General features: G+C 34.6%; 1 protein-coding gene and 1 long non-coding RNA gene across 3 annotated transcripts; one reads left to right on the top strand and one right to left on the bottom strand.

The window, feature by feature from the left end:
* Nucleotides 1-684: 684 nt before the first annotated feature.
* Nucleotides 685-14,795, bottom strand: LOC126692050 (serine/threonine-protein kinase CTR1). Of its 2 annotated transcripts, none has more exons than XM_050387467.1 (16): nt 14,001-14,795; nt 10,253-10,554; nt 10,013-10,157; nt 9,275-9,378; nt 8,277-8,485; nt 5,828-6,238; nt 5,657-5,697; nt 4,689-4,757; nt 4,472-4,572; nt 4,303-4,387; nt 4,070-4,168; nt 3,652-3,720; nt 3,408-3,539; nt 2,043-2,137; nt 1,605-1,960; nt 685-1,011 (listed from the first exon to the last, which is right to left on the bottom strand). In XM_050387467.1, the coding sequence occupies exons 1-15, from the start codon at nt 14,580-14,582 to the stop codon at nt 1,852-1,854; spliced, it is 2,553 nt and encodes an 850-aa protein (XP_050243424.1). In that variant the 5' UTR covers nt 14,583-14,795; the 3' UTR covers nt 685-1,011; nt 1,605-1,851. The 2 variants fall into 2 exon arrangements, with proteins under 2 accessions (XP_050243424.1, XP_050243423.1); XM_050387466.1 differs by having other exon boundaries at nt 1,755-1,960; nt 14,001-14,794.
* A 6,340-nt stretch (nt 14,796-21,135) lies between these two features.
* LOC126692049 (uncharacterized) lies at nt 21,136-24,089 on the top strand. The gene is made up of 3 exons (XR_007644930.1): nt 21,136-21,440; nt 22,592-22,652; nt 23,869-24,089. It is a non-coding gene; the product is annotated as an uncharacterized LOC126692049 (long non-coding RNA).
* Nucleotides 24,090-26,233: the final 2,144 nt, after the last annotated feature.

The following is a 26,233-nucleotide window of genomic DNA, read 5'->3' as shown; positions in this document are numbered from 1 at the left end:
GTTCAAAAATACTTTTTTCTTCCGAACTTATAAGGGAGATTTATAAAGGCTTAATTTTGTTAATTATCGTATACATTTTCAGTTTGAGATTTTACTCCTTAAAGAATGAAATCAATGATGACTAATTTATAAGTAAAGTAATTCCTTGTATATGTTTTTTACATTATTTTGAGTTGTTTTGTGAGAAAGATTTCTTGAAAGTCCCACATCATAATAATGAAATAGAACGACATATTTCCTCATCTATAAATACCATATTCCACCAAGAATTTTAATTTTAGTTATGAACAATACAGGCTGGCTTTACTGTAGGCAAAACATTCATTAGTCCAATGTTGAACTGGCTTTTGTATGGGCATAACACTCAATAGTTCAATGTTTGGTTAGTTTTATGTTGGCTTAACTTTTAAGCTTCTTTTTTTAACAAGTAAAATATTTTTATTAGTCCAAACAGTTAGAAGTTAAAACCAGAAGTCAAAACAGATAATGGCAGTTGAATCGCCAGTTGGGCTGGTTTTGATCCCTTATGACATTTTTTTTTTCTTTCTGGTTTTTAATGCAAGGCCAACCCAGTCAAGTCAGTTCACCATTGAACCGATGGAACTAACTGGTATTATACCATTTCTAAAACCTCACTATTCATGTGAGATGAGAAACAATCACTCCCAGAGTATTGCATAACTCTTAGTGACAAAGACTTTGATAATTTTACTGTTTGTACTTTAACAGGTGGAGAGGAAAAACATGGACCTGCTAACTAATTGACTACATTTCACAATTGGTAAGTATATATACATGTGGAGACTGCTCATCTGGTGTACAATGCCGGCAAAGCTGCTTCCCATTAACTGATTCTAACTCTTTACACACAAAATTATGAAAAGAATTGTACAATTTTCCCTTTATGGCAATAGAATGACCTAACAAACAATATTCTAGGAAGGCAGTCTTGCTTTGCGCAAAAAATAGGGTTCTGAATACCAATTAGAAGAGACATGTACAACAGTGGTTCTGCAAACAATCACACAAATACAATCATTAGAAATATGAACAAGCAACTTAAGCAGAGACAAGAAAAATTGACCAATCAGGGTAGAAATTGCTTGAGATTGTGTTCATCCTAATTCCATTACACCAAAAAGGAATCTGGAAAAGATATAAGAAGATTTGAAACCCCCCCCCCCCCCCTCTCCCCCCCTTCCAAAAAAAGAGAACTAAAATGAAAACTACATATATTGTTGTGGGTAGGATGTTCGTGCACTCATGACTGTTCCCAGCACCACCCAAAAAAGGAAAAGGGTTGGGACATCTCAAGACTTCCTACATTGATATCATATACCGTCAAGAAATAAGCACAAGATTAATCCCCTACCATACACAGCTCACACATGAGACAATATCATATCTCAATTTCACTGAACATCACAGCCACCACCAGGTAGCTGCTATATATGCAACATACAATTACCCATACGCATGGGCAGTTCCCAATAGATGTGCCATGCACATCACTAGAGGAAGCCTGAAGTTCAGGTGCTCCTCATAAGCATACCTTTCTGCTTCATTAACTGCCAAGACCTTTACAGATAAAAGGAAATGCAGACCTGGAATCTCAAAGCAAGTTGAAATTTTGAAGCTGCCTAAGATTAAGGCTTTCCTCCTTTTTTTCCCCCAACAAAACTGGCGCTACAAGGAGCTCTATGATTTGTGCACCACTAAATATTGGTAACCAGAAGCTGAAGTTTTAGGCGCACCTGAGGCAATCTGAACAGCTTGTGTTTCATGTCAGACATCATCAAAACTCATAAGAATGCTGTATTATGTGCATGAATAAGACAGTCTTCCAACCCTTTAGGTAAGTAAAGTCATGTCTGAACGACCTGGTTGAGGTGTGGAAGGTTTAATCAATGGCCTCAAAGATTCCATTATACTTGCAAAAGAAGGACGTTTCCAGGGCTCACTGCAAAACCATTTATTAATGAAAAAAGGTAGCCAAGGAAACTTGTGGACTAGGAATAAATGAATTAGAACTTTAAACTCACTTGGCCCAGCAAGACTCAATCATTGAAGCGATGTGGGGATTCAAATCACGTGGAATCTCAAGCCTTTTTCCCTTAAAGCCAACAGCTGCCACGACCTAAAAGACAGTACACATCAAACTATGTCTAACCAAACCAATGAGCTAGCAAACATATTTGCCTATATGTGCACACTACAGACATTAAAGAGTAAGAGAAAAGGGATGAGGTAACACAAGTTATCTACATGATCAGTAGACCCATTATGCTTTTATTCCATAACATAGTTATCCTTTGTAAAGAAGTTAGAAATGCACCAAGATAAAAACTTAATCCAGGGCTGCTGTATTATAGCCAACCTACTTTAATATCTAGTTTAGGGAAGATTTAATCAGCTTTATAGACAACGTTTATCTAGAGCTTAACATGTGTGCATAGAACTGTAAATGAACCAAGCAGTTACTAAACAACTTGGGCTTGGCTTGGAAAAAAGCTTGTTTACGTTTGTTTATTCAACAAATGAGCCAAGCTAAAGCCTAAGTTCAGTCTCGACTATTAAAAAAGCTAAACTCAAACATGATAATGTGCTCATGAACAACTTGTGAGTTTGAAGCTCGATTAATGTAATATAACATGTCTATATGTATAAATGTTTAAAATATACTCATATAGTCTCGCATACTTAAAATGGAAGTTTTTGAAATGAAATAAGAATTGGTCAGATTTTAGTGTCCCCAGAATATACTTGTCATATGTTTTGGACTTCCTGTTTACTAAATGCCTTTACAAATTAAGGTTCTTCTATAACTTGGACCAGCCTAGCACCAAAATTGTGCTCTCTGGCTTTCAAAATTTTTGCAATCATCAGTTACTAAGATGTTGTGCAAATCTTAAAACCTTATACTAATATTCCTATACTAATATTATATATTATAATTAATAATCAAAATTAGAAATAATAAAAACTGTGTTGTGTAACTTCATTCAAAAAATGAAATTGAATCACTTTAATATTGGAAAATCATTTCTATTTTGATTTTGATCTTTTTTTATTATTGTATCAAATACATTGTGTATTTTTGAACAAAGAGTGACCTTATATTATACTAGAATCTCCCTTTTTTTACTTTAACAATACTTTATTACTTTCCCTTTTCCGATAACCATTCCAAGTTATAGAAGCAAAATATGAGCACAATCATACTCATACACTCCTACATTCACTTTCCATGATTTGACTTATCAAAAACAAACTACAACCTGTGCTGGATTTGAACCTCATCGTATTCTTTAGGCTTCTTTGTGTGCATTGTACATGAAGTAGTCTCTTTTCTAATAAATTTATCTTTACCCTTTAAAATTTATAAAAATAAAATAAAATAAAAATACCTGTGCTGGATTTAAATTACTCCATGGCTGTTGCAATGTTGCAAGCTCCCACAAGATTACACCAAAGCTATAAACATCTGATTTCTCATTTGATGGCTCATCACGAAGAACTTCTGGGGCCATCCACTCAGGCTAATTACATAGAAGAGAAATAGTTACATTTCCTGTGTTAAAATAATATGGCTCATGCCTTCTTAACATAATAACCAGCTGAAGTATTGTTGTCAAGTTCAATAGAACATACCGTACCAGCAGCTGACTTTGATGACAGAAATGTGCTTGCCTTTAGTCGGGAAAGACCAAAATCACAAACCTAAATGAACAGCCATTCAAGCAGTATGAGGAAAAAGGTAGAAGCACTCACCAAATATAAAAACAAGAAGTCCTCTACAAATTACAGCTTCAACTCTAATGGATAACACCAGAAATAGTCACTATAAACTATACGGAGAATCTGAGCAGATAACAAGAGGGTGCAGAATAATACTGTTTCCCATTGAAAGACATAAAGTTTGCCGCTTGTACAGGTTCATATCAATAAAAAATAATTCTATGAGAGCCAAAGGAAAATAACAGCAGCAAAATTATGGTGCCTGGCTCATTAATCATTAACATGAAAGTTGACAATGTACTTCACAAACTTGAAAACTTTGCACTCCTACCTTCACTGTATATTTTTTGTCAACCAGAAGATTTGGAGATTTTAGATCTCGATGAACAATGGGAGGGTTGCGCTTATGAAGATAATTCATTCCCTTTGCCTGTATAAAACAATGACATATCATTTAGAACAGAAGAACCAAGACAGTTGAGATAATGATGACAAAAGAAACAGCGATGATGATCTGAATGAGAAAACAGAAGAATGAACAAATGCAAGTCTTTGAACGCATACCACATCATAAGCCATGTTCAAACGACGCCTCTCATCCAACATCTCTCTTGCACCAGCCTTATGCAAAAGTCGATACAAGCTACCTCTGCACTTTAAGTCAATATTTTAATTCATTGAACAATCTAAACCCCTTAAGCAGATATTAAGGTTTAAGAAAAAATTACAAAACCTTGATAAATATTCTGTTACTATGGATAAGTTTGGGGGCTGAGTGACTGCGCCCATAAAGAGAACAATATTCGGATGCCGTAGTCGTTTCATTATTGCAACCTAACAAACAAAAGAAGTCCAACCACATCTCAAATCAAGGCTCATAAACATAGAAAGCGTGATTAGCTTTCTCAACATTAGAGCAAAATTTGTTCCAGTTCTTAGCCAGTACATACCTCCCTCAAAAATTCTTTATATCTTTCAGCATGAAAGTCTTGTTCCATGAGAATCTTCACAGCAACTTCCTGGAATATAGATTTAAATTTAATATATATATATATATAATGCATAAGTGGATAATAACAACAATATATTAAAAATTACAAACAACACAAGAAACACATAAAGATACAAAACAGATCACATCACAAACATTAGCTTAAAATCGAATTTTGACAAAAAATATTGAAAGGGAATTTCATGTCAAACATTAAACCCCATACATGAAAAAAGACACTGGAGATGCAAACAAAATGCATTATTCTCTCTCAAAAAAAAACCAGAAGCACATACAATATTAGGATGTGCCTCTCAGCAACAGTAGATGCATAGCCATTATATATTGTAAATTATTGAAAACAGCTCAAGAATTTAGAGCTGCAATATTAGGCATGTGCCTTAATAACACAACTACTCATTTGAGAATGTTTTGTGCCTCCATATGCTACATCATGCTACTACGCAGGCATCCTAAATGTCTGGTTAGCAGCATCAATTTGACATGGTGGAGATTATTGCCTTATATATTATTATTATCATAATGTAGATATAAACACTGATAAAATTAATATAACAAATAATCTTAAGATCCGGCATCATGTTCTTCACCCCAATTACTATCCATTAGTAACACATACTAAAAATTTCACAATTTTGTGGACTTCATTGGATAGCTATGCATGTATGTGCATGTATGTAGAAGCACTCACCTACATAGGCACATAATTAGTTCTCTCATCAAAAGTAGTATTTTGATCCTCAACCCTACCTCTAAACCCCAAAAGTCAATCATATATTACACATTTCATTTGCAAATACAGTTTGATATTCTCGGATATAAATAAGGCTTGATATTGCTGAACAACGGTCATTTGATCTCTAGATTATATATAGAAACATTATAATTGAGGGATAAGTTGCTTACCGAACCATGCCAGTCACCACGATGAACGGTTCCAAAAGAACCTGAAAAGGAACCAAGTTGATTCTAAGTATTTCCTTGTGCAAAATTATTGCAATAAATTGCATTGCACACAAGAGGTATATGGCCTCTCTATTCTGTTCTGTTAGACAATTATCATGTTCACATATATACCTGCTCCAATTCTTTCTTTTAGAACAAGATCACTCCATGGAATGTCGAATTCCTCTACCTCAATAGAAAGCTCTTTACTTGGTTTACCGGAAACCAGCTGAGCTCCCTCACTGAATCTTGAATCCTTAATAGTATCCACCCTCATATGCCCAACAGGTGGGATATGTTTAAGACGGGTTGTATCTTTGCCAATGGCTGTTGAGTGTGTAATATTTGGAGAAGGATTACACGATTGGAACATTTCAGAATCTCGATCCTGAGCACTTGGTTGAGAAACTTTTGGATGCAGAGTTAAGTGAGAATTTTCATCATTATCACTTGAAATAAGAGTATTGTTGTTTTTGTCTGTGTACTTCCTCTCATACTGCTGAGTATGCATGAAAAACCCAGGATCTTCATTAACAACAATTCCTGTGATAATTAGTCAATGAATTAGAATTATTATACAGGATCAAAACCATAATACAAGAACAATCATTTTAAACTTTACTACACTACAGTATAGTAATTACCACAGCTATATGAGAAACCATAACAACAAGAGGGAAAAAAAAAAGGCATAACAAATGTGCTGTAATGTGCTGCTAGATAGCCAATGAGCTTAAGCTCAATTGGCACCTCCTCCCCCTAAAAGTGCTAGGTGGAGGATGAGGACGTGGGTTCAAGACCTACTGGGTGCGTATGTAACTTACCGATAAAAAAATGTGCTACTAGATAATGAACAATCCTTTTTCCACTGCAGAAGAAGTTGAATGAGTCTAGAATTATCAAAAGGAGCAGGTGATCCACACCCAAACTTTTCACTTGTCCTTCTATGGTAAAGAGGATGAGATATAAGCTAACATCTTTGCTCACTTACATTCACTTAGGACTTCAAAAGTTAAATTTTAACAAGGCACAACAAAAATTTTATTAAGTTATTAATATCAATAAAATTTGAACCAAATAATTATCACCATAGGCATTTGGGCAAAAAAAAAAAAAAACTAATTATCCGGAAAGCCAAAAGTACTTATCAATGAAATACAGACTAGTGTTGAACCAAGTATCGTGAGTCACATTACAAGGATACTACCTACTCTTTTCCCCTTGGATTTATTAATTTATATTTAATAAACAAATGCATGCTCTCTAATTACCAAAACCCGGAGTTCAAATTTGAGTTCCCTAACAACCATCAAATTGAGTTTGCACCCCATCCAGCATCAGTGTCTCTGCAACTTGTCATCTGGATTGAATATCAAAACATTTATACCCAAAAGCAGATAATTTTCCATCAATTCCTCATCATAAAAATAAATGGCCTCAAGCAACCAAATACCCATCCCATCAAGTATTAGTAACTTTTTCATTAGGTATTTCAGATCTTCCTTGACTTTTCAGGTGTAAAACAAAAATAAAGTTGGTTTTCACTATAACAAACACCGAAAAAAATTTAAAAAAAGTAGAACATATATAGAGGAAACAAAACCTGAAGATAAATAAAACACACATAAATAGGAGCTGCGAGAGTAAGTAAAATGGGACATAACCCTATGTAACTGTTCCCCATATTCCTTTTGTATGGCATGCCACATATAGCTGGTAAAGAGTCCAACATATTATTGTCTAAGTGAACCGTACGTAACTATTGATCACATCCAAGGCCTAGAACCCAAGAACAACGACTGAGAATCACCTTATACAGTAGATTGACCCATTAGAGCCTCTAATGCACACAAGTTCTGAAGCACAGTGAAAGGTTGAGAAGAAGAGAAAAATAACAGATTTAAGAAAACTGCATAAAAAACTACAACAAAAGCTACCCACAATTGTTCAATTCTTATTGCCAGGTGAGCATATATATGCCCATTAGAGAATTCTTTTGTAAACAGTTGGCTTACTACATAACCCTATGTAATTGTTCCTCATATTCCTTTTATATGGCACGCCACGTATAGCTGGCAAAGAGTCCAACATATTATAGTCTAAGTGAACCCTTCGTAACTTTTTTTTTTTTTTGATAAGTAAGTGAACCCAACATAACTATTGATCACATATCCAGGGCCTAGAACCCAACAACAATGAACGAGAATCACCTTATACAGTAGATTGTCCCATTAGAGCCTCTAATGCACACAAGTTCTGAAGCACGGTGAAAGGTTGAGAAGAACAGACAAATAACAGATTTAAGAATACTGCATAAAAAACTAAAATGAAAGCAACCCACAATAGTTCAATTCTTACTGCCAGGTGAGCATATATATGCCCATTAGAGAATTCTTTTGTAAACAGCTGGCTTACTACAGATTGATCAAAAAGGCAAATTACAATATAGCAGATATGAATAGCCACAACACTAAGGATTAGCAGATCATTCTAGGGAAAAAGATAAATTAAATTAAAATTCAAGGACAACTTGCTATAATATGAACATATAGCTTACATTGTTACTTTTGAGAACACTAACCTGTGGAAGCATCATCAAATACGAGATTAAGTGATTGGCAGTCCAAGAAATACTGCTTGGCCAATGCCCTGAAATCAATGGTGGGTTCAACTGGTTTAAGTCGTGGAAAGCGCAATGGTGAAGATATTGAGATGGAAGAAGGACCATTGAGCATGGAATCAGGCTCACATAAGTAACCTGGATTCCCAATCAAATCAACCAAATATTCCCTGAAATATACAAGAAATACCTCATGAAGTCTCTAACAATAGGATAATACTGAACTATAAAATGGAGACCACAAAAATATAATATGTGTGTGGGGACAATATGTAATTAATAAAGGACCTTAGGTACAGTTTCTTATGTGTTGTACCTTAAGTTCCCCATTGAAGTTCAACAATGTGGCTGCATTGTCCAATAAGTGACATGATTGAATTTAATTGGTGAACCTAAGGTATAATGCCTAAGTAATTGTACATAAGTTTTGTCCTTAGTTATATATGTGTGCGTGTGTGTGTGTGTAAATTTACATATGCTATTAATATCATAAATAAACCAGGGCAGGTGCATCTTTTTTCCTTTTCCCTTTTGTTTGGGGGCAAGATTAAAACAAACTGAAGCAGGACACCCGATGCATGAACAGTGTCCCCTCAATAGCTCCTCCAGATAATTTCAAGATATTAGATGACAAGACATTTTCAGCAGAAATTCCAACCTCATACTTCATGACCAAAAAGGAAAGTAATACTAAATTCAAAACCATTAAAATTATTCTATAAGACCATAACCCAACTTGATCAGATTAATCTTACATTCATGTGAATTGTGAAACACAAACATGTGCTCACAGGAACAGACTCACTGTCACAGAAGGAATAAATTCTGCAACACTACAAAAATAGATAACTTACAGTCCCAAGAGAAGTTGCATAACATATGACTTAAACCCAAGGAACACAGTTAAAAATTGCATTACTAAGTCAATAATAGATACCATGAATACCAATAAATCATACCTATCAAGCCCAAACCGGACAAGACAAGAGGAAGCATCATCTCTTGTGCAGTATTTACAGCCTTTGGCTATTCGACACGGTAAATCAATTGTGTCAGCTAGCACCTGCAAAGATCATATTTGCACAGATCCCCTCAATTATATTAAAAATAAACAAACACCAAAAGCCACTAAGAGTTGCTAATGCAGTAGCTAAAATGGTGAATTGACAACTAAATTCCTTGATTACATAGGAAAAAAAATAATATGTTAACCTTTGTTGTGTCAGTATTGCTATAGAAGTTTTGTTTTGAAAATTTGTAATTGACCATCCAAGTAAAGTGTGGAGTATGTGAATGTGCAGTATTAATATTATGTAGTAAGTTGTGTCCTAGAATGTCTGAGACTACATAATAAGTTGTCTTGGAAACTATCTGGAATTTATTACATATCTTTGACTAGTCAATCTCTGTATCCCTTATAAAGTTTTCTATAAAAGATTGACTAGTCATTCTATTATAGAAAACTTAGATTATTCCTAGAATTACTCCATTTTCTGCCTTCTAGGCTTTCTCTATTGTTTTACAACAAAGACATCAACTTTGCTGCCTTATTCGGGCTGCATCAATTGCACACAGTTTCACCAAAGGGAAGAACAAATTTTGAACTTTAATCAAGATACATAGCTCTAACAATAAAAACACTTAAAACTTCCAGAGCAAGGCAAAATGAATAAATAATATATAGATTGGGAGCTTACTTTAAACAATATAGCACGATGTGTGCAGAGGCCAACAGATAGGCTACCTATTGGAACAACAACAGATCCTAAGCAATCTCTTAGCTCATCAATGCACTCTCTCCAGATGGGAACAAATTCATCTTCTCTAGTGGAAGCTGAACCCCTTGTGATAGCAATAAAAAGTTGGTTACAAATGTATGATGGGAACAGATATGTTCAGGGAATTTGAAGACAAAAGGTGTAGTTCAAACAACTCACCCCATACGGTTGCAGATAAGCTTTGCAAGCTGATCAACAACCTCTTTTGTGGTTATGCAGCTACCAGATATGCCGAGGACCCTATTTTGGAGTTCCTTTAAGCTTGGATCACCACGTCGATCAATCAAAACTACTTCAATTGCAGAATCAGTGGTTGGATCAACAGACTTTAGTGATTCAATTGATGGAATACGACCATACTCTTGAAGATCAGTGCAAACAGTCCAGACATATGGGTCCATCCCATGAATCAGATAAAACCCATCAGGAACTTTGTCGAAGTATGACAGGCAGCCATTCACCTGATGCAGGTTAGATTAATAAAGCAGGATACTCAGTGTTAGATGCATACATGTATTATGTCTGCAAAACATAACATGCATCTACAAAATCAATAATTTGGTTGTGTATATCATAGGAAAAGAAAATAATACTTAGAGCCTGTCTGGTATTGCATTTACAGAGGGAGAAAGAACTTTACTAGTTCTTGAAGCTCTTTAGCAAAATTTGTCACACCCACACGTTGGCAATTTTGCTAAAGAGCTTTAAGAACCCCCTGATGGGGAACGTAAGTGGAAGCCACTTTAAAGACCTATAAGAGGAGAGGGAAAGCCAGTTCTAGTGCTCAAGCATGAATTTAGGGCGTTTCTTATTTTATTGTTTATTTGCTGCCAGATCAGCTTTAATTAAGCTCTACTAGAATAAGGCAATTTGGTAATTTCCAGAAATCTGAAATCGGCTATCCTCAGTTGTACCAAAGGCCCATGAGACATATTTTCTGTTTTTAGTAATTTTCCTATTTGGTTTAGAAGTTATTAAGCCCTTTTTTGTTTGTTATTAGTAATCGTGGTCATTCTAGGAAAGGATTTAACAATAGCCTATATAAAGGCTTTATTGTAGACTATTGTAGTCAAGATATTCATAGTGAAATTGATTCTAATAAGATTTCAGCAGCTTATTTTAAGCTTTGAGGGTGTGATTACTTAGAAAAGCTAGGTGCAATTGCCTAGTGTTTTATTTATCTTGTTTTTTAATTCTATCCCCTGTTTCAACCCCAAACTATCATCAAGATTCAATCTTTTATAACCAAAAACCGTTGGACATCAATCATTATTCAAGAATCCATCAAGAACTTGTCAAAAAATCTATTGTTGTGCTAAATTCTTAAAGATCCTACATAATCCCCTCCCCACTTAAAGCTGGAAACCAGGTTTAAGCTAAAGCTAATTTTTTTTTTTTGATAAGTAAGAAAGATGTACATTGAAAAAAGCTGCTTTATGCAAAAAGAGCACAAAGCAGACCAGAAAAATTACAAGGGAAGAGAAAAAAGAAGAAAATTAATTAAAAAGAAGAAGAGAATTAAGGAATAAAGGGAAAAAATCACTAGATATGAGTCCCCAAGCCCTAGACCAGTCAAACAAAGAGCCACTAAAAGAAGCAAGCAGCTGGTCTCACAAACTATCCATGTCATTAAAAGTCCTCCAATTACGCTCCCTCCAAATACACCACATTAAGCACAACGGAATTGAATTCCAAATGCTTGACGAGTGCTTCCCAAGCCAATTCCACCAACCAAAGAGAATATTTGAAACTGTTCATGGTAAGACTCATGGAACCCCAAATGATTTAAAAACAAAGCTCCACAGCCGATGAGCCTGCTCACAATGAAGCAACAAATGATCCACAGTATCCCCATAACAACGACACATAACATAAATCAAAACCCCTACACCTCAAGTTGTCACCCTTAAGAATCTTATCCCAAGCTACAGTCCAAACAAAAAGAGAAACTCGTTGAGGGGCCTCTACTTTCCAAACACCTTTCCAAGGAAAGACGACTGAAAAGGGACCTCTCAACTCATTATAAAACGAACGGATATCAAAATCCCCATTCCTCTTCAACTTCCATCTCATACGATTCTCACTTTCTAAAGAAGGTGTATTGAATTCCACGATATGAAGGAAATCCAGCATTAAATCCAACTTCCAGTCATTTAGATCCTAAGTGAAACGTACATCCCAGCCATTTAGTGTCAAAGTTCTTTCGCAAATTGCTTTAGCTTTCAATAAAAATAATGAATAAACATAAATCACTATGCTTATTTTCCAAAATGATACTCGATGCCCACCTATTATGAAAGAGAGAGAGAATAATAATAATAATAATTAAATGAACATTGGCCATTAATTGAATTGATTGGGTTTAAGTATGAAAAAATAAAGCACTCTTATTATGTCTTCTTTTGTTATTTCTTAATTCTTACATCTAAAAGCTCTTTATCAAGTTTGTTACCAAACGAGTGTAACAACTTCAAAGCACTTTATCACTATAATTGCCAAATACCTCAAACGCTAAATCCCTTTTTAGTTAAAGCTATTTATCAAAAGCTCTACAGCTAAAACTCTAATCCCTACATCAATGCCAAATGGATGCTTAAAATTTTGTTTCAACCCCAAACAGATTTATAAGCCTCATTCGATAGACACAACCAATATCTTTTTTTTGATAAGTAGACACAACCAATATCTATATTATTACATTAACCCAACCCCCCAACTAGTGAAGGGGTGCATCTGAACGGTGTCACAGTTCAAATTTCCATAACTCTCTCAGTTATCCCTTCCTAACAATTGTCCAGTTTCTATTTTGAGGTTTTATCTAAAGTATTTAATCAGGATTCGCTACAAAATGTTAACTTCTACATTAGTGAAGTATTCGATATCTACAGTGAGGAATCCACAAAACAATTCTATCTAGACTAGTTCACTTTAGTAAACCCTCCACCCCAACCCTGCCTCTCTCTTTGTTTAATATAGTTATAAGCTCCTATTTGCTCTCTCTACAGAACACCTACCAAAACCTGCAAGTACTTAAGATAAACATAAAAATATAGATATACATATCATAAATGGTAAAGTCTTTTATGTTTTCCAACTCCTTTAACCATAGTGAGTATCAAATTCGGGCCTACAATTCCCAAAAGAAGAAAAATTAAAATTCACTTTCTAAGGCTGCTGATGTTGATTTCCCCGTACAAATTTACAATAAAACCACTCCTGATCACTTCAAAGATAATGGAAGGACAGGTTAGTTTTCCTAGAGCAGACACTTATATTTCTATGGTTTATGCTGCTCCATTTTGCACTTGCTATCTTTCCCAGAAGAAGCCTTAGATTAGATTACCACTGCTTAAATTCAATCTTGAAATCCAATGCTATCTTTCAAATCAAAATGTAAATGACCATGATCTCTACAACTGCATTAACCTAAGTAGTTTTTTTCCATACAGTTCCCTCACACACACTCGTACTGTCAATATTTCTCACTGCACACGACAACAATGTTTTCAATAAAGTCCTCCCATCTTGCTATTGTTGGTTTGGATTTGCTTTCTTTGCTAAAAGTCGGCAAAAGTACTAAGTTGTAACTAGAAAAGGCGAGGCTTTAAAGAATTGTACATAAGCTAAATAAGCTCCAAAACTAAAGCCAACCCAATTACACACCTCTAGTTTCCATAATTCCAACTTTTATTCCCTTTTTCACAAAACAAAACCTTATGCTAATACCTCATAACAGTTAAAACAAGCATTAATGTTAAACCCATGATTCAAAATTCCCATATCAATGCGCCCACAAAGTTAAAGACATCTAACTTGGCTAAAGCTTTTGCTAAGCATTCAATTCAGTAACTATAGAAACAATTACGCTTAGTAATCATAAAACAAAAATCAAACTAAAGGAAATTACCCAGTAACGATGAGAAATGGTCTCAGCGGAACCCGACCTCGACGCCGATTCGTCAGGCACGGGATCCAAGAAATTAGGGTCATCGGCACAAGTTGCCTCCGACGAGAGCCGCAACGCCAAAGCAAGCTGCAATTGGTAACTCTCCTCCGTCTGCTGGGCCCAGCTCTTCCGAGAAAAGGACCCGCCGCCGGTGTTCCCCACCGCCTTAGCTCTGAACTCGCCGATTCTGAAGACGTCGTCGTGCGTGTACGTTCCCAAACCGTCGATCTCGTTCGCCGCCGACGTGGACAGCGTCGGCGCGTAGTACTCTCCGGAGAGCGAGCTCTCTCCGAAGCTACTCCCACTCGATTGCCTCTGAAGCCCTATCGACGAGTACAGGTTCCCGATCCGATTCCCTCTGTGATCACCAACCGCGTCCCAATCCAACGGCCTCTCCGCCTTCAACTTGTTGTTGTTCTTCGACTCGCCGGACAACGAAGACTCGTAAAACGACGTCGGAGCTCCGGCAGACGATGTGACGAACTGGTCGTCGGGGACTTGGCTTAGCAACGTGTAGTTCGATCTTCTAGCAGGCATTTCCATCTAGATCTTCACAATCCAAAATCTCCTTCCCCCTCACAAAACCCTAGAATCCGCCATTGTTGAAGGAGCGAGAAAAATGAAATTGGGAGGTCTTTGAAGTCTCTTTCTCTCTCTAGAATTTTTGGTGGACGAAGTTTCTCTCTCTAGAATTCGATTGTCGGAGCGAGAGAAAGGAAAGCGGTGCGGTTTTATTCGGTGGCGTAATCGTAATATTCTTTTTGTTTTTTCTTTTTCTTTTTTAAATACACAATCAATTTATATTTTTTAATGCTTTTCGGTACGTACCGGGTGCCCGATACGCCCGATTTTTCGGTCACGCGGCCGTTGGACTTTCCTGTTTAGGTTGGTTTGTCTATGTGCATGCGTGTGCGCAGCTAGATTTTGTTATAGACAATGGTCTATTTATGCATATGGAAGAAATATATACATGTGTGATAATATTCCATATATGGGACCATATCACCGCAATTTTTTCCTTCTTTTTCTTTTTTTAATTTTTTTTTTTTACTCTATTTATTGTACTTGTTGAAGTATATATATTGTACTATGATTCTCCAAAAAAAATAAATAATAATAATAAAATAAAATTTAAGTATAGTACTGCTACAATTTTAGAAAAATGTACGAATGGATAAATAGATAATACAATATCTATCCAATACCTATAGTAGTACATAATTGAGTATAGGGGAAAGAATATGGCTTAATAAAAAATAAAATGAAAGAATGATTTTTAATCTCTATATATAATTATTTTTTTGAGAATCCAATTACTATATAAAATTATAATACAAATTTTTGTGTCCACTTTTTGTACTCCAAAAATACCCCTAAAAACCACATAAGCTTTTTATTAGGCAAAAACTAGTAAATACAAACAAATAAATAAATTCGTAAAATCTTTGAAATAGAAGGATTTTTTTTTTTTTTTTTTTTTTTTTTTTAGAAGATGAAATGGAAGGACTTGGTATTTTATTATTTAAATCTTAAAAAAAAAAAAAAAAACCCTTTAATATAGTTTTTTTTTTTTTTTTGAAGAAACCCTTTAATATTGTTAATTGTTCTACTTGATAAGTAATAATTAATGCCATACAATGGGCTTAAAATAAGCATAGTTATTAAACTACTATGCCTTTACAAAATTAAAAGGCGGTTCATAATATCAAATTTGTTACACCTTAGACAACGTTTAAAAAAAAAACACAAACAAACAAACCAACGTAAGTTTAGGCTTTAAAAAAATGGCCTTCAAACGTTAATAAAAGGAAAGAAAAACTTCTTAACAATAAAATATCTTCTTCTTTTTTCCCTCTAAAGTACTGTTCTATGTACTAAACTGCTACTAATTTCTTTAATTAATGCATATCAAAAAGTGAGTTTGGCATCCCCTAATTTTTTATAGCTTTTATTTTTTCTTGGTAAAGTTTTCAATATCTTATTTCTCAAGGCCTTTTAACTTAAAAACGAGACCAAAAAAAAAATGTTAGTTTGTTTTTAGAAAGAGTTTGTCTGTTTGTTTGTTTGTTTGTTTGTTTTTTTAAAGTAAAATGTGAGGGGAAAAAAACTTGTAAGCAAACTTTTTCTTTTCTTTTTTGAGGAACATTGTAAGCAAACTTAATATTGCTAAATGGACTTCTAATTAAATAGAGAGCGGCTGTTGGGTTTTGGTACTTTAAAATTTCTACCTTTACTTCGAACAAAATAAATAAATAGCACCCAATTAAATCGTGTGTTATTTTTTCAAAAAAAATCGTGTGTTATTAATGCTTCAATTTTGTACTAACTCCTAATGAAATTTAGTTATATTAAACGTCTCTTAATGTTTATAATGAAGTGTTCAAGATTCAATGCACTATTTCAATGTAATATTAATGAAAACTACCAAGGGCGCCAAGAAGAAAAATTTGTCATCTATTGATTAATACATAATGGTATTCACTTATAATCCTCCCCTTTTTAGTAGTAATTAAAATAGGTGATAATTATTATTAGTTTTGTACTTAGCATTTCACTCTTTTGCTATTGAGTTTTAGTATTATCTTCATTTTTTTTAATATCAAATAGAAATGTTATTCTAACATAATCTAAGTATATATGTGTGAAATTCATTTATAGATATTTAAATTCCGACCCTTCCCCCACCCACTGCATCATTTAATATTGTTTTCATCATTTAATTTAATTTTTCTTTATGGGAACCATCATTTAACATTGGTACTGACTAATATTAGTCAGTCTACAAAAGAAGACTAAATCTAAAGGGATGAGGATAAATCTAGAAATTAAAAAAATAAGAAATATACCAACATGGCAGCAACAACCAAACAAATGAATATAAAAAATTAAAGATGTAGAGAGATAGAACTTTAATAGTTTATAATGACAACTTTTAGTAGTCTGTATTAAAATCATAACAAGTACAAACTTCACCAACTTGGCGCCGGGCCCTGGTTCCATTTTCTTCTTGCATGGTTTGTTCAGACAAGTATAAATTAACATTGTCCAATTAAAACTGATATTGCAAATTTGATGTGGCTTCTCTACTGTTTTCTCTCTCTCTTTCTCAATGGGCTTCTTTTTTTTACTTAACAAAAAAACAATAAATATCATTGTCACTCATAAAGTCATGATCTCCATACAGTATAAAATCCCAAGCTTTACTAGTTGCAGTGTTAAAAAAAGAACAAGTAGACTCCTTATACTCTGTACCCCATAGGAAACAAATTATTGTAATGTTAAATCAAATAGAGTTTCTTGTTTGGTTTGGAAAAGACGAGCAAAAGATTTTCACTTAGTGGGAAACTAGGGACTTAGTGGGAAACTAGGGACTATATTGCAGTGAGACTTAAGCTAAACACTTTGAAATTATCCATTTTTTAAAGAGAGTTTCAATTTACGACGTTCACTCTTGATGATAGTTATTTATCACTAAACTAAGACATCAGTTAATTTTTTTAGTATAGGCGGAGATTAAACTCAAAATTTCTTATTTAACCATTAGATACTTTACCAGTTTAGCTAACTGGAACTCACAACCATAATTCTAATTAAGTAAAGTATTTTATTTAAAAATGATTGGAACAACTTAAAAAAACAATAATTAAGGAGGTTGATGGATCCTAGTTGAAGCTTGAAAATGAAGAATAAACTTTCTGTACTATAGTCCAAGTGGGATTAGACCGAAGTTTGCCAGCTTGATTTGTCATAATAGGGGAGAAGCACTAAAGTTCATTGACACAACAGGATTAGTGGCATCGTTGTCGGGAGGTTAGTGAGCAATGACTAGTGGATTTTGTGCGCGAAACATGGCATTGGATATTATGATTTGCGCTTTTATTTCTAATGGGTCTATATGGCTTGGGCTTCTTTTCAAATGTACAATGGATTCGAGTCAGTTTATCTGAAATGGACTTCATTGTTTTTATTTTGTGGACTCCTTTCCCTCCTTTTCCACCACCTCCGAAAGGCTTGGTTAATATATAATCTATCGGAAATGTCTCTTTCACGCATGTCTGTCACACACCTTTTGCAGCCATGATTTATGTGCAAAAATAACGGGGTATAAACTCTATAGGATGGGTAAGGACTAGATTTTGACCCTCAACCCACTAGAAATGGATGATGGTTGTGGGGGCTTTTTTTATGTATGGTGTGTTGGGCTAGGCTGCCTCTTGCGGTGATGGGCCCGAATGTTTATGAGTAAGGGAGTTAGGGCCGGTCCAATTGTAACTCAACTTAGACCGGTTTATGCACAAACTTATGCCTTGTCTGCCAGGAGTAAACTTACGGCAAGCAGAACTATTTCAGACGAGTTACGGCAAGCAGATATAATAATAATAATAACCAAAACAGAGTATTCTGACTATTAAAATAAATGGCTATGTAATCCCTATTTATAAAGTATGATTACAGTCATGATGATGTCAATCACAGAGAAAGTAAAGAAAATAATACGAACTAATCAAATGGGCATAAATCAAGTTTTAAGTTTAGCCTGCCGAAGCAAAGCCAAAGAGAGGAGAATGCCTCTTCTCAATGCAAGTAATTCCCCAGGAAAGGATTCTGCCGTGGAGATTAATGGCTTTGAGGGAGTCAGACCTGAATGGTTGTTGCCCAAAAATGAAATCCTTGTTTACGTTTTGGAAGATAGCAAGATTTGAAAGGGGAGAGAGGGAAATCGATCTACTGGTGCATGCCCACTGTATTACCTCTCATTTTTCCTTAATTTTTCTCTCTTTTCTTCTCTGTTTTCTTTCTTATCTTTTTTTCTCTTCCTTTTACTCTGTTTTTCTTTCTACTCCGTAAATGCTCTGTTTTTCTATCCACTTTTTAGGGCACAGCAAGGCCCTTTTATAGTGCCTGTCGTGATAAATGTTTTACCGTTTTACCCCTTAACCGCCTTTGTCTGGTCTGGGCGTACTTGCCGACCACCAGGTCTGTGCGACTTTCACCCTTGCCAGACAGAGGCAGGTTTGTTTCGTTCCTCAATATACCGTAACACTTCTTCCTACCACGGTATAAATGTTTTCTTTCTCTACTCTCAAGGCATGCACCTAACGGTTCCCCCTCAAACTTGCCTCTTTTGGGTGGTCTATCATCCCAGCAAGACGTACCTCCTAAAAGGGCTTGGGCAGGAGCCGCAAAATAAATATTTTCCCCTCTCCCCACCACCAAACCATACCCCCCTTTACCTCTTACCTCTAGCCCATGGCCCTACCACGTCCTTTATTGGCTGGGTATAGGCTGGTGGTGCCTGGGCCTTGTGCGTGCTTTCCTTTCAGATATGTCCAAGAGTCTGCCTGCTGCTCATGCGTCTACCATGATCTGGAGGCTCTCCGTCCGTGTTTTCTGATCTTTTATGTGGGCTTTTCTTTGATTTCCCGCTTCATTCAAGAGCTAGGCTTTCTCTTATGATGGGCCTTACATTTCTTTGGTCCACTCTTGATTTTCTTTATTTCTTGCAATGTTGGACTGTTATTCCTGCCGTAATAATTTAATCATGTTGGAAATCTTTTGGGCCAGCCGTTTATCCCTTTTCTCAGTGGCTTGTCATGGGCACTGTTTTACTTTTATTTGTGGGTTCCTATGTCCCTTTGGGCTTTCCTTTGGGCATCTACGACCCGATTGCTTTCTTTGGGTTTTCTCGGCCCGTTTGCTAATTCCACACTCACATGGGCTTTTTACTAACTTCATTGGGCTTCCCCGACCCAATAACCTTATTCTTATCTTTGGGGTTCATGGGTCTGTCATAAACCTCTTACTCTTTTAGTTTGCATTACCTTGGGCCTGCGGTGGCCCTTTCTCACTTTTCTACCTCATACACTGCCCATGGGATGCTATTTCTTTCTTTCCTGGCTTCTTTGAGCCCGTTTTCCTCTTCAAGACCCATTTATTTATTTGTTGGGCCTGTGATCCATTATTCCTACCGCTTGAGCCTAATGGGTTTTTGCTATCTATTTTGTCAATTCTTTGTTGCCCTCATTATTGGGCTTTCTTTCTGTCTGCCTAGGCTTCCATAAATGGCTCTCTACAATGGTTTAACGAATCCAAAACAATATATTTGTTAGATAATAGATCTTACAGGTAAGACTCAGCAAATCATGTATGCGCCACAATAGATTGGATTCACGCCAGAAATATAAGAAAACACAGTTTTAAGGGAATAACACTTCTCGGTCAAGTTCGAGGATGAAGTGTTTTTATATTCACTCAAGTTTGTCCAAGTACAAGATGTTCTCTCCCCGTTTTATTTGTTTTGCTAGTGATTCCATGCCCCATTTCTCACGGAGGTCTTTTCTTTATATAGTCATATTCCTTTTCAATCCTAGTCTTCCACCTTTTGATTGTATAAGTGATCTTCTGGATGCTTGTTCCATCAGAGCCCTCCTAGAACCTTTGTGTGTAGCTGTAAGACTTAATATCACTATTCAAGCATCATTTCCACATAAATGCAGCCAGTTGGTTAGGTGTAGAACATTTTTCTCAGATATTTCCTAATTCACTGTAGACTCTTTTATCTGAAACTTATCCTTAGAAGTATGGTACCCCTCTTGCATGTTATTCTTTGGGCGACCGGGCTCCAATCCCCCACAACGTTTCCTAAGGAAGTTTGTGTAACACCCCGACCCAATTTTTATAATTAAACTATGTGTTTAAGTGGTTAAGTGTTATTAATATTTTAAGCCACTTACTTACAAAGCATTTAATAAATATATTATTTTATAATGTCATTGAATAAGAATTTTAAAGATTATAAATAATTAAAATGGCTATTTGTATTATAAGTACATATTTAGTATGTGCAAAACTATATTTAGTGGTTAAGTTATGAGATATATATATATATATATATATTTATAGTTGTTGGTGTTTTAACTATGTATGATGCATGAGATATTATAGAACATATATGCTCTTTTAATGTGATGGATATAACTTTATAAAGGTAAGGATATATATATGTGTGTGTGTAAAGTGATATTATTATTTGTAAATGAGTGTGAATGCAAAGAATATATATATATATATATATATATATAAGTGTGAATGCAAGAAAGTTGAAAGTGGGTGGGATATTTCTTTCCCTAGCCATACACGTATCCACCCCAATTTTTCCACCTCTCTTATCTGATTTTTGCTGCCCCAAAAGTCTTCACATTTTTCTCATTTTCTTGACTGCATCAGATCAGAAGTCCAGCCCCTCTCTCTCTACTCCTTTTCCTCTTTCTTTGTTCTTCTTTCTCTCTTCTTCTGTTGCTTCTACATGGCAGGTCTCCCTTTCTCACCAACACAATATATTCCTCTCTAAAGATGAAATTAAAAAATTAACCCTAAGGTTTCAGCTTCAAATTGTTGTGGGTAAGTAATTAAACCTCATCTGATTTTGTGTATTTGGATGGTATAATTGTTTGCTTACTTTCCCTCTTTGTTCTCTGCTCTGTTTTTGGAAGTTGAATTGGTGATTCTGTTTTAGTGATTTGAAGGTTTAATGATATTATGGTTTATTTAATGTTTAATAACATATTTTAGTATGTTAATTATAGGTATAAAAATACCCAAATGAAATTAAGGCTTATTGCTATTTGTTGATGATTTTGTAAGAATATGTTCTGAAGCTATCACTGTGACAGATTCTGTGTTCATGCATGTTAAATTATGTATTAAATTTTATATAGTGAATTTGGATGCTAGGGATAATTCCTATGAAACTTAAGACACTTTTGGTTGTTATTGAATTGGTCTCACAGCATTTGGATGAACATAAAATTAATGGTTTAATTTATAAGTTGCATGAATTTCTGACGGGACAGATTTGAGTATGCTGTCTTGCGTGATTTTTAGTAAATCATGGGTTTATGGTTTGACTCCGAAATTTTTATGGTATATACTGGACATATAGGGGAGTAGTTATGTAAAATTTCATGACAATTGGATGTGTTTGAGTAGCCCGTTTGTATTTTACAAATGGAGCCTATGCTGCTGGAATAGAACAGTGAATAGTAAGGGACATGCCTAACTTTGTGGATTTAATTATCAAGTTAGGGTGAATGTTTTGAGCTATAATTTGATATGCTTATCTTTTGGTATGTTTCGATCATAGATTAATTTTGTGTAACTTGTTTTGAGGTTTAGTACTCAAGGAAGGGGTTCTAAACCATGAGACAGTTGTATGTATGAAGCTGTTTTGCCCGGCGTGTTGTATGTTATCATATGAATGTATATAGTTACATGATCATGCTTAAAAGATTTTATAATTATGCATGCATTATTGCCCTGACCTTAAAGCACCTTTTGAAATAAAGTTAGCTCTTTTAGAGATATGGGATTAATATAAGAATATTGGTTTCTCTAGGATTTTGTACTTGTTGTTGATGAATGTATTTTTGTTTGTGGGAACCTCGTCGAGGTGGGATTAGGACTTCCTTGATTCTAAGAGATAGGCTTTGAGATGAATGTGAAGTTTATGGTAAAGAATTATGGATAGTAATAAGCTTTGATTTATGGTTTAGGTGTTACCAGTATCCAAATCTAAGCTCCTTCACTTTAGGCTCTCGGTTTCTCTACTTTCAGGTAAGGGATAAGTTATATGGGCATTTGATAAGTCATGAGGTTATTTTAAAGTATATTATGCATTAAAATGTTTTCGATTAGAGATATGGCATGTAATCATTATTTTGACAAAGATATGTTCGTGAGCTTTCGAAAGACTTATGTATATGATTTAAGCATATTGATGCTATTATTGATTTCACGAACATGATGTTTAATGAAAAGAATGGAAGTGCTATGATTATGAAATGTTATGCAAAAGAAGAAATTTCAGTATGATGTAAAGTATTAAATGTTTTCGGGTTATGTCCTCTGATAATTTGAACTCAGCCAGTAGGGGTTAATTATTGGCTTTCCATGGAAATATATTATCTGTTTGGCCATTTAAAGTAGAGGAAATGGGGCTACCCGTAACTCTAGGCCATTTAAAGTAGAGGAAATGGGGTTGCCCGTAACTCTAATCTGATTAAGGCCTTCTCCCCAATGTGTACGGACGGCGGGGAGGAACAAAACTTGGAGGGGATGTGCCATCAGGCCTCCCAAAGGGGACAATATCATACACACGGGGGCACCCAAATGTGATGAGGTATTCTCTGTACAGCTTATCAGATATGAACTAACCAATATGATATGAACAACTATGTTATGTTATTAATCATGAGAGAATTATTTTGTTTAAATGCATTATGAAAAGTTAAAAGCTCTCATGAAAATAAGAAGTTTCTGATGAAAAGAAAGTTGTTCATTAAAGATAAAGTTTCTGATGAAAGTGCAGGTTATGTTTAAAAGTTATCAGATATCTGTTTTTATGAAACGTTAAGTTTTATTATCATGAAAGTTATAGTATTCTATGAGAAGAAGTTTATAAAGAAAAGTTTTCTTATTAGTCAAGATGTTTATAGTTTAATACAAAGTTGCCGATTATCTGATTTAAGTTAAAATAATTATTTTGTAATGAGAATATATATATACGGTGACTTTGTAGGAAATGAAAGAAGTTTAATCCGAAAGGTTCTGGTAATATTAACCCGATAAGAAAAGGAGAACAATTATTTTCTATGATGAGCGTATAAGCTATTATTATGAATAGTATAAAATACTATGCATGAAAAGATGTTCTCCTGTTCGAATATTCATAGAATGAAATGATTTGGTTACATGCATCCTTATTGAATTCTCATATATCTTACCTTTACTGAGCTGTGTAGCTCACCCCTTCCACTATTTCAATTAGCAGGTTTTATTTTGGAGCAGAGGGAGCCTTAGTCGAGTTTTGGAAGGAGCTGGATTAGTTTTATATGTATAGATCCTAAATTAGCAATATGATGTTTAGACTTGAAGCATTGTTTATTTTAGGATCTAATGAAATGATATACCTTAAAGTATTAAGAGATGTATTATGTGAAATTCCGAATTTGAACAATTAGTGAATTATGTTACTCTTTGGAGTACAATGTAGATACTCTGAATGTCAAGTGAAAGGTTATATATTTTAAGTAAAGAAACAAAAATGAAAAGAATGAGGAAAGCTTTTGTAAAAGTTTTGAAAAAAGTTAAGTTGGTTCTTGTTAATATCAGGTTTAGGCTTGATATTAGCATGCCGGTCATGGTCACAAATCCGGGTATCGGGTTTGGGGCGTGACAGTTTGGATCCTCGAGAGACAACCTTCGTTCGTCATTACTTGTCTTTGTCCTTGTCCCATTACCCCACATGCTTATCTTATGGTTCGACCCTCCTTGGGCTACCCTATAACCTCGAGCATGGCCCACGACCCAATACTCTTACTCGGCTCATTTATTCCCACAGTATGTATAACATACGTGTGTGCAAGAGACATTGCCTATAATCTATTATACATATAAAATTGAAGTTTGGACATTTCTATTTGAATCATCAATAAGTGTTAGCTCAACTACAAGTTTCTTGGCAAAACTAAAGACATTTGACTTTTAGTTTACCTCATACTACCATGCCACATGCCATATTAGCTTTTGAATTATTTCAATTTTACACTTTATTAATTTTTTTTTTATATATATAGATAAGGTTGGGTTCAAATTATACCTTGTATAACTTTAAGTAATATTAGCCTCTGAGCACATGCTCATGCGCATGCTCAGAGGCTCTTCTATTTTTTTGGTAAATTTTAATAATTTTTTGATCTCTTATACAAAATCCACTAAAATATTAAACACGTAACTCTGGGCTTACTAAACTTAGGAAGGCACTTCCCAAATCCAACTCCCATGATACATTCTAACATATATTTAGATCCAGATGACATCAAATAATTACCTCTAGAGATGATGTTGCTTTGTTAGGAATGTAGACTCTATAATGAACTTTAGCAGTCGGGTTGTCAACATGAAGGAACTTCAAAATGGTGGCATATCATTTGTAGCACGGACTTCATGTCCCTTACCATTGATTGCAAACTTTTATCCTGAAAACATAAAACAACGTTCATTACAAAGGCTACATACAAAAGTAGTTGTTGCCATGAAGGATAGGGATGGAGGGAGAACATTATAACTACTTAATGATAATGGATGGAAGTTTGAAGTTGTGTTCATGAGAATTTGTAGGCGGATTTTTTTTTTTTTAAGTGAAAGTTCATCGTAGTTTATCTTATCCAATTGTTAACCTTTTTTTTTTTTTTTTTTTTTTTTTTTTGCTTGCAATATCGATGGTTAGTTAAGGAAGAAGAAAGAATTTTGAACAATTAAATTTTTTTGTTAACTTGTGATTGTGGGAGAGTGGTAGTTTTATCCGAAATTTTAGCACATTTTACTTGAGTTTTTAAATGTGAAGTTATCTAAAACTTGTACTATTTTTAAACTTTGAAAAAAAAAAAAAAAAAAAGGGTTGTTTGGGGTATTTTTTTTCTATAAAATGTAGGATAGTTATATATATATTTTTTTTTCCTAAATAGGAACGTGGAAGATAATTTTTTTTATACAACGTGGCTTTTTTCATTAGGTTTTTTTGTTTTCAATTTTTATCCATTTAAGATTTTGAACCATTTCTTTTGATTTAGAGATAAAGATAAGTTTATATTAAATTAAGGGTATTTCATTAGTTGTGTTTTTTTTTTTTTTAGAATAAAATATTAGAAAACTATGTTAGAAATAGTAGGTTAGTGGGAGTGTTCCTATTTTATAGGCAATATTTTTTCAAATTTATCTAAAATTTAGGACTTTTTAAATTGGTAATTTTACATGTCTAACCCTACTATTTAAGCTTTACATACTAGTAAATTTAAGGGTATTTTGGGTATCAAAATTGAGGAATCCAAACAAATGAAGCCTCTTAAATAATAGTATAGATTACACAATTCAATATTTTTTAATTGGATGCGAATTTTGAAAAACCCATTGTTGGACTACATTATCTTTAGGATAATTGCACTTTACCGACTTGTGGTTTGTCTCTATTTTGGTTTGCCTACTCGTGGCTTCATTTTTGACACTTTACTCACCTGTGATTCCCTCCGTTACTCATCCATAACCCACCTCCAGTGCAGACATTACTCTAACACATAAACTCATCAAAAACATATCAAACACTCCTCACTCCCAAAACACACTCTCATCCAACGTGC

The sequence above is a fragment of the Quercus robur genome, chromosome 7 (genome assembly GCF_932294415.1).
Source record: "Quercus robur chromosome 7, dhQueRobu3.1, whole genome shotgun sequence".
Taxonomy (NCBI): Eukaryota; Viridiplantae; Streptophyta; class Magnoliopsida; order Fagales; family Fagaceae; genus Quercus; species Quercus robur.
The sequence above is the reverse complement of the archived record's forward strand: the minus strand, read 5'-3'. Positions and strand labels throughout refer to the sequence as shown.

Bases quoted from the DNA above. Each gene is read 5' to 3' on its own strand.
- LOC126692050 (XM_050387467.1), bottom strand. From the start codon at position 14,582: ATGGAAATGCCTGCTAGAAGATCGAACTACACGTTGCTAAGCCAAGTC. The intron at 8,486-9,274 runs GTATGATTTATT...TGTATATTTCAG, and splicing joins GTCCGGTTTGGGCTTGATAG to GGAATATTTGGTTGATTTGA. The intron at 5,698-5,827 runs GTATATATGTGA...GTTCCTTTTCAG, and splicing joins AAAAGAAAGAATTGGAGCAG to GTTCTTTTGGAACCGTTCAT.